Source organism: Armigeres subalbatus, chromosome 1 (assembly GCF_024139115.2).
Source record: "Armigeres subalbatus isolate Guangzhou_Male chromosome 1, GZ_Asu_2, whole genome shotgun sequence".
Taxonomy (NCBI): Eukaryota; Metazoa; Arthropoda; class Insecta; order Diptera; family Culicidae; genus Armigeres; species Armigeres subalbatus.
In genome coordinates this window covers 234980880-234995692 of record NC_085139.1, presented here as the reverse complement: position 1 = coordinate 234995692, position 14813 = coordinate 234980880, and the positions used below count along the sequence as shown (strand labels likewise).

Here is a 14813-nt window from a genome sequence, read left to right as displayed (position 1 = left end):
ATACCTTCAACTTAAGTATTCTAACAGTAATCTGCTAGAATTGGGAATGAACTATAGAGCTCGTTTCCTACATCCAATTAGAAATTCCATCAGTTACCTTCTCCTATCTATCACATTGGCAGCTCGTTAACCAAGACGGACCTCTGCCTCTCCAACCTAACCCAGAAATTCCAACAAATTCCGCATGAACTCGTGGCAAGTGCAGAGGTATATTCGGCTTGCAGTGGGCGAGTGATTGCATCATCATTTCCTCCCCCTTCCCTACATTGACTTGCATTCTGACGTGGCAGGCGCCAGTATGACCTAACAAATGAGATCACCAGTTCTTGTACATTGAAGATGTGTGCTAGTCCCAAGCAAACATCTGTTGGTTCCCTGTGCAAGAACAGCTGATCTGGTCATAATGGAGTAGCAACTACGAGCAGTCAATCAAGCTCAAGCTCAAGCTGGACTACCTTCTTTCTACATTGACTACATATTTGTAGTAATAATGTTGTTTATTTTCTCATCATTACGAGGTATAGAGAATAAACACCACAATTTTCAAGAAATGTGTCGTCTAATGTCCAATCACTACACTCTAAATGCACACCTTTTCAGAGTGGGGTTCTCGGAAAGCAATCTCTATTTTTGCGGGGAGGATTATCAGGACATTGATCATGTCGTGTGGGCGTGCGAGGAGAATCACGGCCCCAGATCTGCATTAACTTAACATCTCCGGGTCCGAGGAAAACAACCAAAGCCTATTAGAGAAGTGTTGGCGGCCTTGATCTCGAATACATGTCCCTCGTTCACCAATCACCAAGTCTGCCCACCCCCTTGTCTGTCGTACCACATATCGAATGTCTTCCTCTTGTTGTCCATTTCAATGTCTGTCGTTAACTCCTTTCGTATGTCTTTCTCTCATTGTTGTCTCCCACAACAATGTTTATCCCGTTACAGATGTGAAACATCACCAAGAATGTCAACTATGTGAACATCAGCATCGTAATTACTTAAGCACCCTAAATTCCCTTCCTTTCCTACTATATTATTGTATTCCCTAACCTCGACCAAACCGCGAGTCTTTCGGTTCCCCAAAACTAACATTATGTATAAGATTTAAGAAATTGTTAAACTTGATCTCGGCTCCGTAACGCTTCACGGCAATTGAGCCTCCAAAATAAACGAAAGATTAAAAAAAAAAAAGTTCAAGAAAAAAATGATTGCAGCGTTCTCGTAAAAGTGCAAATGTGCGCAAGCGAATCACTCACTACAATTTGGTACTAGGGTTATGTTTCACCCATTCACTCACAGATGACATTTGGGGACATTAGGTTTGCGGGACCATTTTACACGAAGAAAAAATATAATGATAGTTTTTCTTCTACAACGTTTTGATGTTAATCTTTACGGGCAAAATAAGCTAAGCTATCGAAAACCTGAGGTTTCAAGCTTTTAAATGGTATACAAAACTGCATTTATGGAAAGAAAATATTTTTATAACATACAAATTAAAGTTGGGAATGATTTTTTTATTTTTATCGGCTTTTTTCACTTCGCCAGCCCATATCTTTTGACTGAATAAACATAACGCTTCAATATTATCCGGTTCTCTTAGGGTTCTTTCACAAATTACGTAACGCTGAAGGGAGAGGGAGGGGGTCAAGCCGAGCGTTACGGTCCATACAAAAAAAAATTAAACCTTCCATACAAAAAGTGTTACGTGGAAGAGGGTGGGGGTCCAAAATTACCAAATTTATTGTTACGTAATTTTAGAAAGAATTCTTATCTAGGATATATCCTTTCTTATGAATTAGATAGATTGGAGAGAGTCAATTTTATTATTAACGGCCGCCCTTTTCCCCATAGTGCATTGGTACTTCGCTTACCTGATGGAATAAAATAGACCCAACCTCTTACTCAGCAACTCCTATTCTTACCTCCTCGTGGCGCTGGCCGGGATACGAGCAGCCTTAGGGAAGATCGGGTAACCAGCCCCGGTGGGAGCTTTGGTCGTATGTTGACAGGGAGAGGGGTGGGGGGGGTTTGCTCATATCCAGAGGTGCAAATCTTACTGTTAGGAGTGGCTGATCATTGTCCGAGTGCTAGCGAGGGACTCTAATTGAAACTGTGCACCATGGTCCACCTGAAATAAGGAGGAATGGTCCTCCGGGAATTTCGGGAGTTTGGTGTCAGGCCCTGCAAGCTAGCCTTAAAAAAAACTTACGCAACGAAGAATCAACAAGAGAGGACGGACCGGAACCATCGGCGACTACCACTGCGACGAAAAGGGACTAGCGATTGGAAACTCGCTACGTGGAACTGCAAATCTCTCAACTTCATCGGGAGCACACGCATACTCGCCGATGTGCTCAAGGACCGTGAATTCAGCATCGTAGCGCTGCAGGAGGTTTTTTGGAAGGGATCAATGGTGCGAACGTTTAGAGGTAATCATACTATCTACCAGAGCTAGGGCAATACACACGAGCACAGCTTTCATAGTGATAGGCGATACTGATGATGATAAGGACGCATTCTACGCGCAGCTGGAACGTGAGTACGACAGCTACCCAAGGCACGACGTCAACATCATCATAGGAGATTTGAACGCTCAGGTTGGCCAAGAGGAGGAGTTTAGACCGACTATTGGAAAGTTCAGCGCTCACCGGCTGACGAACGAAAACGACCTACGACTAATTGATTTCGCCGCCTCCAAGAATATGGCCATTCGCAGCACCTACTTCCAACACAGCCTTCCGTATCGCTACACCTGGAGATCACCACAGCAGACAGAATCACAAATCGACCACGTTCTGATTGATGGGCGACACTTCTCCGACATTATCGACGTCAAGACATATCATGGCGCTAACATCGACTCTGACCACTACCTGGTGCTGGTTAAACTGCGCCCAAAACTATCCGTCATCAACAATGTTCGGTACCGACGACTGCCGCGGTACGACCTAGAGCGACTGAAGCAACCTGATGTCGCTACTGCATACGCGCAGCATCTCGAGGCAGCGTTGCCGGAAGAAGGTGAGCTCGATGGGGCCCCTCTTGAGAACTGCTGGAATACAGTCAAAGCAGTTATTAACGACGTAGCGCCGCCTGGAAGAAGCGGAGTGCGAGGAGATGGAACAGCTTTGCCGTTCTCAAGAAACACGCAAGTTCTACCAGAAGCTCAACGCATCCCGCAAAGGCTTCGTGCCGCGAGCCGAAATGTGCAGAGATAAGAATGGGAGCATCTTGACGGACGAACATGTGGTGAACGAGAGGTGGAGAGGAGAGGAGGAGAGGTGGAAGCAGCACTACGAGGAACATTTGAATAGCGCGTACAGGCAGTGAAAGTCAAGGCAGCAGAGGAGATGACTACGTCAGTTCAGCGGACGATGGAAGCCAACCAGCAGCCACTTTGAGGGAAGTTAAGGATGCCATCCAACAGGTTAAGACCAATAAAGTAGCCGGTAAGAATGGTATCGGACCACAGCTCATCAAGATGGGCCCGGAAAAGCTAGCCACTTGCCTGCACAAACTGATAGTCAGAATCTGGGAAACTGAACAGCTATTGGAGGAGTGGAAGGAAGGGGTTATATGCCCCATCTACAAGAAAGGCGACAAGCTGGAGTGTGAGAACTTTCGAGCGATCACCATCCTTAATGCCACCTACAAAGTGATATCCCAGATCATCTTCCGTCGTCTGTCACCATTAGTGAATGAGTTCGTGGGAAGTTATCAAGCCGGCTTCGTTGACGGCCGCTCGACAACGGACCAGATCTTTACTGTACGGCAAACCTTTCAAAAATGCCGTGAATACCTGGTCCCAACGCAACATCTGTTTATTGATTTCTAGGCAGCATACGACAGTATAGACCGCATAGAGCTATGGAAAATTATGGACGAGAACAGCTTCCCTGGGAAGCTTACCAGACTGATCAAAGCAACGGTGGATGGTGTGCAAAACTGTGTGAAGATTTCGGACGAACACTCCAGTTCGTTCGAATCGCGCCGGGGACTAAGACAAGGTGCTGGACTTTCGTGCCTGTTGTTCGACATTGCCCTAGAAGGTGTCATGCTGAGAGCTGGGTGTAACAGCCGGGTACGATTTTCGACAGATCCAGTCAATTTATTTGTTTTGCAAATGACATGGACATTGTCGGCCGAACATTTGCAAAGGTGGCAGAACTGTACACCCGCCTGAAACGTGAAGCAACAAAAGTTGGACTGGTGGTGAATGCGTCGAAGACAAAGTATATGGTTATGGGCGGAACCGAGCGCGACAGGGCCCGCCTGGGAAGCGGTGTTACGATAGACGAGGATACCTTCGAGATGGTCGAGGAATTCGTCTACCTTGGAGCCTTACTAACGGCTGATGATAATGTTAGCCGTGGAATTTGAAGGCGCATCATCTGTGGAAGTCGGGCCTACTATAAGCTCTAGAAGAAACTGCGGTCAAAATAATTTACCACCGCACCAATTTTGTCATGTACAAAACACTTATAAGACCGGAAGTCCTCTACGGGCATGAAACTTGGAGCATGCTTGAGGAGGACTTGCCAGCACTCGGAGTATTCAAGATACGGGTACTTAGGACCATCTTTGGCGGTGTGCAAGAAGGCGGTGTGTGGCGGCGAAGGATGAACCACGAGCTCGCCCAGCTATATGGCGAGCCCAACATCCAGAAGGTAGCTAAAGCCGGAAGGATACGATGGACAGGGCATGTTGCAAGAATTCCGGGCAGCAGCTTTGCAAAGATGGTGTTCGCTTCCGATCCGGCAGGTTCAAGACGGCGTGAAGCGCAGCGAACGAAGTGGGACGTGATCGAGGATGGAGAGGTGGGACCTTGGACCGTGTATTGGGGCGTCAAATTTTTGATTCAGTATTATTTGTTTAGATGAAAAGTTAAAAAAAAAAACAATTTTATGGGTCGCGTTCCCTATCGTGCCACAGTATAACTCTGCACCTTCATTAAGGACAGGTGAACTCATCGGCTAACGTCGAACGTACCAAAATTGTTGAGCAGAAATAATGCCCTCGTTTCGTCGCTCAATTGTAGCGCAATGTTTTCAGAAAATTCCGAATGTTCCGCACAACATTCTCCCGAGGATGTGTCAATAGGTTGAACAGTGTAACGCGGTCTCGACTGCAGCCAGTCAAATTGTCTGCGTCTTGCAGCACAATTGGCGAGCCGATCAATAGCCGGCAAGCGATAACTAATGGATTGGTATAGTTGCAAGGGCAAGCGTGGTCGCACAGATTCCTCGTCGAAGTAATGCCGTAAGACTGAAGTACTAGTGCCTATGGGTGGGTTTGGCGAGTCGGTAATATAAAGCCACCGTCGTTCGCCTATTTAGATGTCTGTTTGCAGATTCCTATCATATTGCAAATGTATGCCAAGCAAATGAAACTTGTGCAAACGCACATGATGGCAAAATTATCATTACAGCAGCGTTATAAAACCGAAGAAAATCAAAAATCTAACTTGAGTTGTTTTTATTTACTCATATGTTCAATGGTTCAATAGTTGATCCAAATAATTGAATATGTACCCCACAGTAGTTTAAAAAAATGTTCCTGTTTATAGACATAGAAGTTGCTACAAAATCTTCAGCTATCTCAGCAAGTGTGAAATTTCGGTCACTATTACACATATACTTCAATTTTCAGCAAAAATATTCAATACCAATGACCGAACTCACCACAGTGGACGTGAGAAAACGCCACGAAAGAAATTCTAATTCAATTAATTAGCCTACGTATCTATTTTCTCACCGTTACCACCGTTGACGGAGCTGTTGCGCTGTTGCTGACCACCGCTTCCGCCACTGTTGATACTTCCACTATTGTTGATGAGCTGCAGCGATGGCGCTTCCCGGTGATGATGCTCCGGTATCGTGACCCCCGCGCTGGACGCCAAATTTCCTCCCAGTTGCAGATCCGACAGTGTGGAGACTGTTACTTCGTCGAAACTGCTGTCGTTCGAGACGGAGATCCGCGGCCAAACCGGCGGCACCCCGGGGAACATCGTGCATGGAAGAGAAAAGAACGAAATCGAAACGAAACTGTTGAAGCAATGAATGGTGAAGAACCAAAGCAACTAATCACGAGCAGCCCAATTGGCTGCCGAGACCGTTCCTGTCGGCTGGTATGGCGCTGAGAGTGAGTGAATATGTGGAAAACACATTAACTGTACGTGTGTTCATGGGCTTTTCTACACGGGGAGAGCTATGCGTTTATGCAATTATACGAACGGCTGTTGCTGCTGCGGGTAGCGACGGGGAGAAGGCATAGCATAAACTGCTCCGAACGGGCAGGCAGAGATAGGCCCGCGTCAAATCAACGCAACAACGGTGAAAACTCTTCGACGGTGTCGTCATCGTCGCCGGCGACGGTGGATAGTAAGTGATTTGGAATGGTGAATAATTCATATAAAAGTGTAAAAATGATGACGACTAATCTTAATGACGAATGTGTTTATGGATTTGCAATGCTCTAAAGTGAATTGCAGTTAATTTCCAATCATCATAAACAGAATTGAATCAACAATGAGCGCTATATTAAACAGCGCTTTATTTGAACACAAATATTTGAGACCTTTTCGTAACTGTGCTCCATTTATTTTCTTTTGAAATATCCACCTCACTGCGTTGTTCTTCTGCCTCTTTGCTTATTGTCATTTCCGTCAAATAGATTTATTTGCTTTTCACATTTGTTCATCTTGTTTTTCTTTTCGTCTCATCGTCTCTTCGTTTTTTCGTCTTATTGAGTTTACGAAATTTTGTTTTTTTCGTCTGTTCATTTATTCATCTTTTTAACTTTTCGTAACATCGTCTTCTCGTCTTTTCATCTTTTCGTCTTTCCAACTTATCGTCTTTTCGTCTTTTCCAATTTTGGCCTTCTTGTTTTCACGTCTTTCGTATTCTTGTATTTTCGTCTTTTCATCTTTTCATCTTTTCGCCTTTTCGTCTTTTCCTTTACTCGTCTTTTCGTCTTTTTGTCTTCTCGACTTCTCGTCTTCTCCTCTTTTCTTCTATTTGTTTTTCGTCTTTTTGTCATATTTTCGTCTGTTCGTCTTTTCGTCATTTCGTCCTTTCAACTTTTCGTCTTTTCGTCTTGAAGTCTTTTCGTCATTTCATCTTTTCGGCTTCCCATATTTTCGTCTATTTGTCTTATCATATTTTTGTTTTACCGTATTTTCATCGTTTCTTGTATTCTCGTGTTTCAATCTTTTAACCTTTTTTGTATTTTAGTATATTGTATTTTATTTGAAAGAAAATATATCTTTTTCGCCTTTTCGTCCTTTCGTATTTTCGTCTTTTCGTCTTGTCATCTTGTTGTCTTTTCATCTTATCGATTTTTCGTATTTGCGTTTTCTCGTTTTTCCGACTTTTCGTCTTTTTGTCTTTTCGTCGTTCATCTTTTCGTCTTTAAGGCTCCCCCAGACCTAAGTGATTTTATCGCCGCGACAGCGACAACTAGTCGCTGCGATTCTATCGTTGGGTCGCTGCAGGCAATGTTCTATTTACGCTTCCATACCAACGGCGACAGAATCGCAGTCGCCAAGCGCTAGAATCGCGTCGGGACTGTCGCATCGCGTGTGTTTGGGGGAACCTTTAAGTATTTTTGTTTTTTCGTCTATTCTTCTCATCGTCATTTCGTCTTTTCGACGTTTCGTCTTTTCATCTTCTGGCCTTTTCATCTGTACCTTTAAACGAGTTTTAATTTTTTCGTTCTTCATTTTTTTCTTCCTTTCGTCTCTTCGTCTTTTCATCTTTTCCTTTTTTGTCTTTTATTCTATTCGTCTTTTCGTCTTTTCTTTTTTCCGCATTTTCTTCTTTTCGTCCTTTTGTCTTTTGGCCTTTTCGCCTTTTCGTCTTCTCGTTCGTTCGTTTTTTCTTCTTTACGTTTTTTCGTCTTTCATCTTTTCATCTCTTCGTCTCTTCGTCTTTTTGTCTTTTCGTCTTTTGTCCTTTCGTCTTGTCGTCTTTTAATCTTTTCGTCTTTTCGTCTTTTTGACTTTTTGACTTTTCGAATTTACGTCATTTCGTCTTTTTGTCTTTTCGTTTTTCGTTTTTCGTTTTTTCGTCTCTTCGTTTTTTCGTCTTTGTATCTTTTCATCTTCACGTCTTTTCGTCTTTCCATCTTCTCGTTTTTTTTTGTCTTTCATCTTTTCGTCTCTTCGTCTTTTCTTTTTTTTTTCTTTTCATCTTTTCGCCTGTTCGTCATTTCTTATTTTCGTCCTTTCGTCTTGTCGTCTTCTCTAGTTTTCATCTTTTTTTTTCTTCTTCTCATTGTTTCGTTTTTTTCCGTGTTCTCGTCTTTTCGACTTTTTGCCTTTTCGCCTTTTTGTCTCTTCGTTTTTTCGTCTTTTCGTCTTCTCGACTTTTCGTCTTTTCGACTTTCCGCCTTTTCGTCATTTCGCCTTTTCGTCTTTCCGTTTTTTTGTCTTTTCGTTTTTTCGTCTTTTCTTCTCATCGTCATTTCATCTTTTTCTCCTTTCGACTTTCCATCTTTGACTATTCATCTTTTCGTTCTCTCGTCTTTTCGCCTTTTGGTCTTTTCGTCTTTTCGACTTTTTGACTTTTCGAATTTTAGTCATTTCGTCTTTTTGTTTGTTCGAATTTTTGTCATTTCGTTTTTCATCGTTTCATCCTTTCTTTTTTATCTTTTTGTTATTTCGTCCTTTCGTCTTTTCGTCTTCTCGACTTTTCGTCTTTTCGACATTCCGCCTCTTCGTCATTTCGCCTTTCCGTGTTTTCGATTTTTTGTCTTTTCGTTTTTTCGTCTTTTCGTCTTTTCTTCTTATCGTTATTTCGTCTTTTTCTCTTTTCGACTTTCCATCTTTTCATCCTTTGGACTATTCATCTTTTCGTTCTCTCGTCTTTTCGTCTTTTGGTCTTTCCGTCTTTTCGATTTTTTTACTTTTCGAATCTACGTCATTTCGTCTTTTTGTCTTTTCAAATTTTTGTCTTTTCGTTTTTCTTTTTTTCGTCTTCTCGCCTTTTCGTCTTTTCTTCTCATCGTTATTTCGTCTTTTTCTCTTTTCGACTTCCCATCTTTTCGATTTATCCCTTTTTTATCTTCTATTCATTTCGTTTTTTCTTCTTTTGTCTTTTCGTCTTTTTATCGTTTTTTTCTTTCCATCTTTTCGCCTGTTCGCCGTTTAGTCTTTTCGTCCTTTCATCTTGTCGTCTTCTCTACTTTTCGTCTTTCCGATAGCAATCTGGATAAGGATTCCATAAGAAACATGAGTATCACTAGTGTCCAATCTACGAAGTATACCGTAACAACGCTAACGCTTTCGTCGTTTTGCTTTTTCGCCTTGTCGTCTTTTCATCCTTTCGTTTTTTCATCTTTTTGTCTTTTCGTCCTTTCGTCTTTTCCTATTTTCATCTTCTCGTCTTTTCGTATTTTCGGCATTTCGGCTTTTCGTCTTTTCGTTTTCTCGTCTTCTCATCTTCTCCTATTTTATGTTTTCGTCGTTTCTTCTATTCGGTTTCCGTCTTTTCGCATTTTCTTCCTTTTGTTTGTTTTTCATATTTTCGTCTATTCGTTTTATTGCCTTTTCGTCTTTCCATCTTCTCGTCTTTTCGTCTTTTCATTTTCTAGTCTTTTAGTTTTTCATCTTTTCATCTTTTCGTCTTTTCGTCTTTTCTACTTTTCGTCATCTCGTCTTCTCGTATTTTCATATTTTCGTCTTTTCTTCTATTCATTTTTTGTCTTTTTATTTTTTCATATTTTCTTCTTTTCGGCTTTTCGCCTTTTAATCTTCTTGTCTTTTCGTCTTTTTGACTTCATCTTCTCGTCTCTTTGTCTTCTCATCTTATCGTCGTCTCGTCTTTTCGTCTTCTCGTCTTTTCATCTACTCGGCTTTTCGTCTTTTCGTCTCTTCGTTTTTTCGCCTTATCGAATTTACGAAATTTCGTTTTTTCGTTCATTAATTTTTTCATCTTTTTAATTTCTTCTTTTCATCTTTTTGTGTTTTCGTCTCTTTGTCTTTTCGTCTTTTCAACTATTCGTTTTTTCCAATTTTCGCTTTTTTGTTTTCATGTTTTTTCGTCTTTTCATCTTTTAATTTTTTAATCTTTTCGTCTTCTCGCCATTACGTTTCCTCGTCTTTTCGTTTTCTATCTTTACGTCTTTCCGTCTTTACGTTTTTTCTTCTTTTTTTTCGTCTTCTCGTCTTTTTGTTTTTTCATATTTTCGTCTGTTTGTCTTTTTGTATTTTCGTCTTTTCGCATTTTTGTTTTTCCGTCCTATTGTTTTTTCGTCTTTTCGTCTCTTCGTCTTTTCGCCTTTTTGTGTTTTTTTCTTTTCGTCTTTTCGGCTTCCCACATTTTCGTCCATTTGTCTTACCATATTTTCGGTTTATTGTATTTTAATCTTTTCTTGTATTTTCGTGTTCTCATCTTTTGGCCTTTTTCGTCTTTTTATATTTTCTTTTTCGCCTTTTCGCCTTTTCGTGTTTTTGTCTTTTCGTCGTCGTTTTTTCTTCTTTACGGCTTTTCGTCTTTCATCTTTTCATCTCTTCGTCTCTTCGTTTTTTCGTCTTTTCGTTTTTTAGTCTTTTAGTTCTTTCGTGTTTTCTTCTATACTTCTTTCATCTTTTCATCTCTTCGTCTTTTCGCCTTTTTGTCTTTTCGTCTTTCATCTTTTCTTCCTTTCGCCTTTTCATCTTTTCGACTTTTTGTCTTTTCGATTTTTTGTCATTTCGTTTTCTTGCCTTCTCGTCACTTCTTCTCATCGTTATTTCGTATTTTTCTCTTTCCGGCTTCCCGTTTTTTATTTATCATCTTTTTATCTTTTCTTTCTTTCTTTTTTCTTCTTTTCGTCTTTCATCGTTTTATCTCTTCGTCTCTTCGTATTTTTGTCTTTTCGTCTTTCGTCCTGTCGTCTTTTTATCTTTTCTTCTTTCAGCCTTTTTGTCTTTTCGACTTTTTGTTTTTTCGTCATTTCGACTTTTCATCCTTTTGTATTTTCGACTTTTTGTCTTTCGTTTTGCGTTTTTTCGTCTTTGTATCTTTTCATCTCTACGTCTTTTCGTATTTTCGTCTTTTAATCTTCTAGTCTGTTCTTTTTTTCGTCTTTTAATCTTTTCGTCTTTTCGTCTTCTCGTATTTTCATATTTTCCTCTTTTCTTCTATTATTTTTTTGTCTTTTCGAATTTTCGTTTCTTTGTTTTTTTCATATTTTCGTCTTTTCGTCGTTTGGTCTGTTGGACAATTCTTCTTTTCATCTTCTCGTCTTTTCATCTTCTCGTCTCTTCGTCTTCGCGTCTCCTAGTCTGTTCATCTTTTCTTCTTTTCTTCTTTTTGTCTGTGCGTCTTTCCATCTTCTCGTTTTTTTGTTTTTTTTTGTCTTCTCGTCCTTTCGTCTTTTTGTCTTTTCGTCGTTTCGTCTTTTCGTCTTTTATCATTTCGTCCTTTTGTTTCTATGTTTTTTCGTCCTTTCATCTGTTCGTAATTTTTCGTCTTTTCTCCCTTTTGTCTTTGGGGCCATCCACAAAGTACGTCACGCTCCTAGGGGGGAGGGGGTTCCGAGCAGCGTGACGCCTCATATAACAAAATTAGAGTTTTGAAACAAAAAGTGTGTTCCAATTTTTCCGTCTTTTCGTCTCTTCGTCTTTTCGACTTTTTTGTTTTTTTTTCGTTGTCTCGCTTTTTAGCCTTTTTCGTTTTCTTGCCTTTTCGATATCTGATTTTTAATATTATTTGTTCGCTTTTTTTTTCGTTGTAATCATTTCTTCTATACGTCTCTTCGTTGTTTTTTTTTAATCTTTTCGTACTTTCTTATTTTTTCTGTACGTTTTTCGTCTTTTTTATATTTTTTTTCTTTCGTTTTGTCTCATTTCCATTGCCTTTTCTTCTTCTCGTTTTTTAAGTTTTTTTGCGTATTACTTTTTTTTGTATTTGTATATTCTTTTCGTCTTTCGGCTTTTGGTCGTTGTCACTTATTTTTTTCCGTTTAACCTTTTTGTCTTGATGTCTTTTCGTTGCTTCGACTTGTGGTCTTTTGTCATTCGACTTAAAGTATTTTCTTTTGCTCCGAAAATTACTTTATTCTTGTTGTTAGAATTAGAATGCATCAGAAAATGAAAAAAAATGTATGCACCATTTGGCCTTCTCCCCGTTCGCTTTCCCGCAGCACTTACAGCTATTTGCGGTAATCCAAATACTCCAACCGCCAAGACTGATTTACCTTTTCTCCATGGCTTGTCGAATACCTCCACAGCCACAGTCTCTCCTCGGGTTACTTAATTTGTCTGCCGTGTCCTATGCTCACACACGGCCGCACCATTAATCCCCCTTGTTTCCTTAATGTTGACGCCAACGAGCTACATCGGCTAATTCATAAACACACCTGGTCCGGACCGGCTTGCTGGCAGCAGTTGCGTGACTTTACTGTCACGACTATGCAATGACGGCTCTTGGGTAGACAGAGGTAATCTAACTCGAAACTGGTGGCCCTCTCTGGAATTTAGTTTCACTTCAACGTGGTTTGGTATTTGCAACTGCACCGCACTTCGATATGACCTTCTTGCAATCGCCCTCTTATGCATTACATTCCACAACGGAATTTTCTTCTCGAAACCTGCTTGCAACTGCTGTGACTTGTTCCGAAATGTTTTCACTTCTTCCTCAATGATCTGTAGGCTTTCCGAGACCCGCTTCTGGCAGGGCCTTTCATCCACGAAGATTCCCACAGTTAGTTTCACACCACTCGCCACACTTTCCAGAGCACCGCTTTCCTCTCCCACGGTTTCTCGTCGCCAGCTTTGTTTTGCTGCAGCGGCCTTTAATGTTTACCTCCCCCAATCACTTTGTTTGCTCCCTCTTTTTGCGTACTCTTCACTATTCTCAATCAACATTGAACGATTTGCTCGTACACCAACACACACCAATACACTCTCAAAGCCGTCGCATACGGCCGATATCAATAACCTCTAAATTAGCCTAAAACAACACCGTTGTTTGTATTCAAAACTGCAGTGGTCAGATTATCCTATTAGAAATTGAAACGGAAATGACTGGCACACACCACACTCTTTGAAGCAATTAGTTTCGAAAAGAATCGATGCAAGTCACTACTTCGCAAGACGATGTTTAAAACCACGACAAGCGCTTAAAAATCCTAATCAGCAAAAGTTCACGAACCGAAAAGTGACAGACCACTAAACTTTAAAACCGATTCCACAGAAAACTCACGAAATACTAACCTAATCCAGCGAACGACTACGACGACAGAAACTGCGACCCGTGTCTTGCCTGCTGATCGAGCTCGGGAAGAATGTATCACTTGACACCGTTTTTTTTTCATCGCCTGCTCGCTCTCCCCCGTGCGGACAGGATTCTTACGGTTTTGCTTCTCTTTTTATCGTTTATTTTTGTTTGTATCTCGCTCGCATCCGCAAAGTGTGGATATTATCAACGGTATCAGAGCAGCAAAGCAGCAGTCGACCAGCTGCAATGGTAGCACAACTGTGAGAGAGCGACCATCTGACGTTTGATCGTTTTGCTGTCAGTTTCGAATGGCACACCACATAAGGCAAAACGATAAAACGCGGCAAAAAATTTGCTGTTGAACGGTTCCCGTTTGCGTCAGATGTGCAACCGGTTGAAGGTGTTTGTTTTCATACGGATGAACGTGTTGATCGGTGGCCAAAAGAGAGGAATCATTTTAAGATTCGTTATTTATTCGTTAAATCGTTAATTCTATAATTGCTCCTAGGACAAACATGTTAAAATCTCTAGGGACAGTAACCATTATAGCCAATCGGTGCAAGCAGAAGCATTTGAAGAAGGATCGACTAATAAAAGCTAGCCAGCTTTTACATTTGGAGGCTGGTTAGGTGTCTTGTTTATGCTGTTGTACTCATCAATTTCCAATGTTTGCATCGCTCGTTCCATATAGCTTTTATGGATTTTCTTTGTTTTCGAAACGTAAGTGAAAACTATACAATGGATTCATGTATTCCTCCTAATTATTTACTATTTTAGATGCCGACATTTTACGTATCGATAGGGTGCAGGGATAAGATTTCAAAGTACGAGTACGAGTTGAATATGTAAACGGCTTTGGTGAAAATGGACACAGCCAAGGAATATGTCCAATCCACTTTCCAAAGAGTAGTAATTGACAAAGGATACCGCTTGCGACGTTAAGCTTTTGGCGTGAAAATGCGGTTGCTTAATCGTCTTAATTCTGTAAAATACTTGATCATGATGGCAGTAAAGTGGTTTGATATGGTACAAAAGTAACAATCCATATCATGGACCAGAAGTTCAAATGATTTTCGAATAATATTTTGCAGATAAAAGTTGAAAAAATCTGCCCAATGGCTCATCGAGACCAGCTACGACAGGCTATAATGATCGAATGCCAACGAAAGCACATCTAGCCATGTCTCGTACGAATTGCAATGAAAGCAAGGATGATTAGGTTTTAGAAAGGTTCCCAAAGACATATCAGTAAGGTGCTCCGAAGAGGGAAAGATTGATTGATTCGCATGAATTGTTTTTATGTAGTTGAAAAAATAAAGAATCCTGTCCCAACATCCGATTGAAAATATGACTGATAGATTGCAGGTTTGATGGCGCAGCTTCACAAGCACGATGTTGGTCCTCCACGAGCATCGTCTAGATCTCGTGTCCGTAGGGTCCGTTTTGCTGATAGTCAGTTTGGTATACGGCGGCGAATTACATTCCATCCACATTCGAGCGTCTTATGGATCCAAAGTATGTACGATTTCCTGCCACTATGCGTCTCCGAATTTCTCTGCTGGTATCATCTACGGTGGTCACCAGTGAGCACGAATTCTTCAACAAACTCGA

General features: G+C 41.1%; 1 protein-coding gene and 1 long non-coding RNA gene across 13 annotated transcripts in view; one reads left to right on the top strand and one right to left on the bottom strand.

The window, feature by feature from the left end:
• Positions 1-13422, bottom strand: part of LOC134205901 (uncharacterized protein DDB_G0283357) — a 191129-nt gene extending 177707 nt beyond the window's left edge. For 6 of the 11 annotated variants that reach the window (XM_062681597.1, XM_062681598.1, XM_062681604.1 and 3 more), the window contains exon 1: positions 5755-11743. In XM_062681597.1, coding sequence (XP_062537581.1) covers positions 5755-6007 — 253 coding nt within the window. In that variant the 5' untranslated portion in view covers positions 6008-11743. Of the gene's footprint in view, positions 1-5754; positions 11744-12180; positions 13299-13337 lie in introns of those variants that run through there. The other 5 variants (XM_062681602.1, XM_062681600.1, XM_062681601.1 and 2 more) reach the window with 5 other exon arrangements.
• A 133-nt stretch (positions 13423-13555) lies between these two features.
• Positions 13556-14536, top strand: LOC134211852 (uncharacterized). Of its 2 annotated transcripts, none has more exons than XR_009979121.1 (3): positions 13556-13922; positions 13980-14228; positions 14294-14536. It is a non-coding gene; the product is annotated as an uncharacterized LOC134211852 (long non-coding RNA). The 2 variants fall into 2 exon arrangements; XR_009979120.1 differs by having other exon boundaries at positions 13980-14236.
• The last annotated feature ends 277 nt before the right edge of the window (positions 14537-14813 follow it).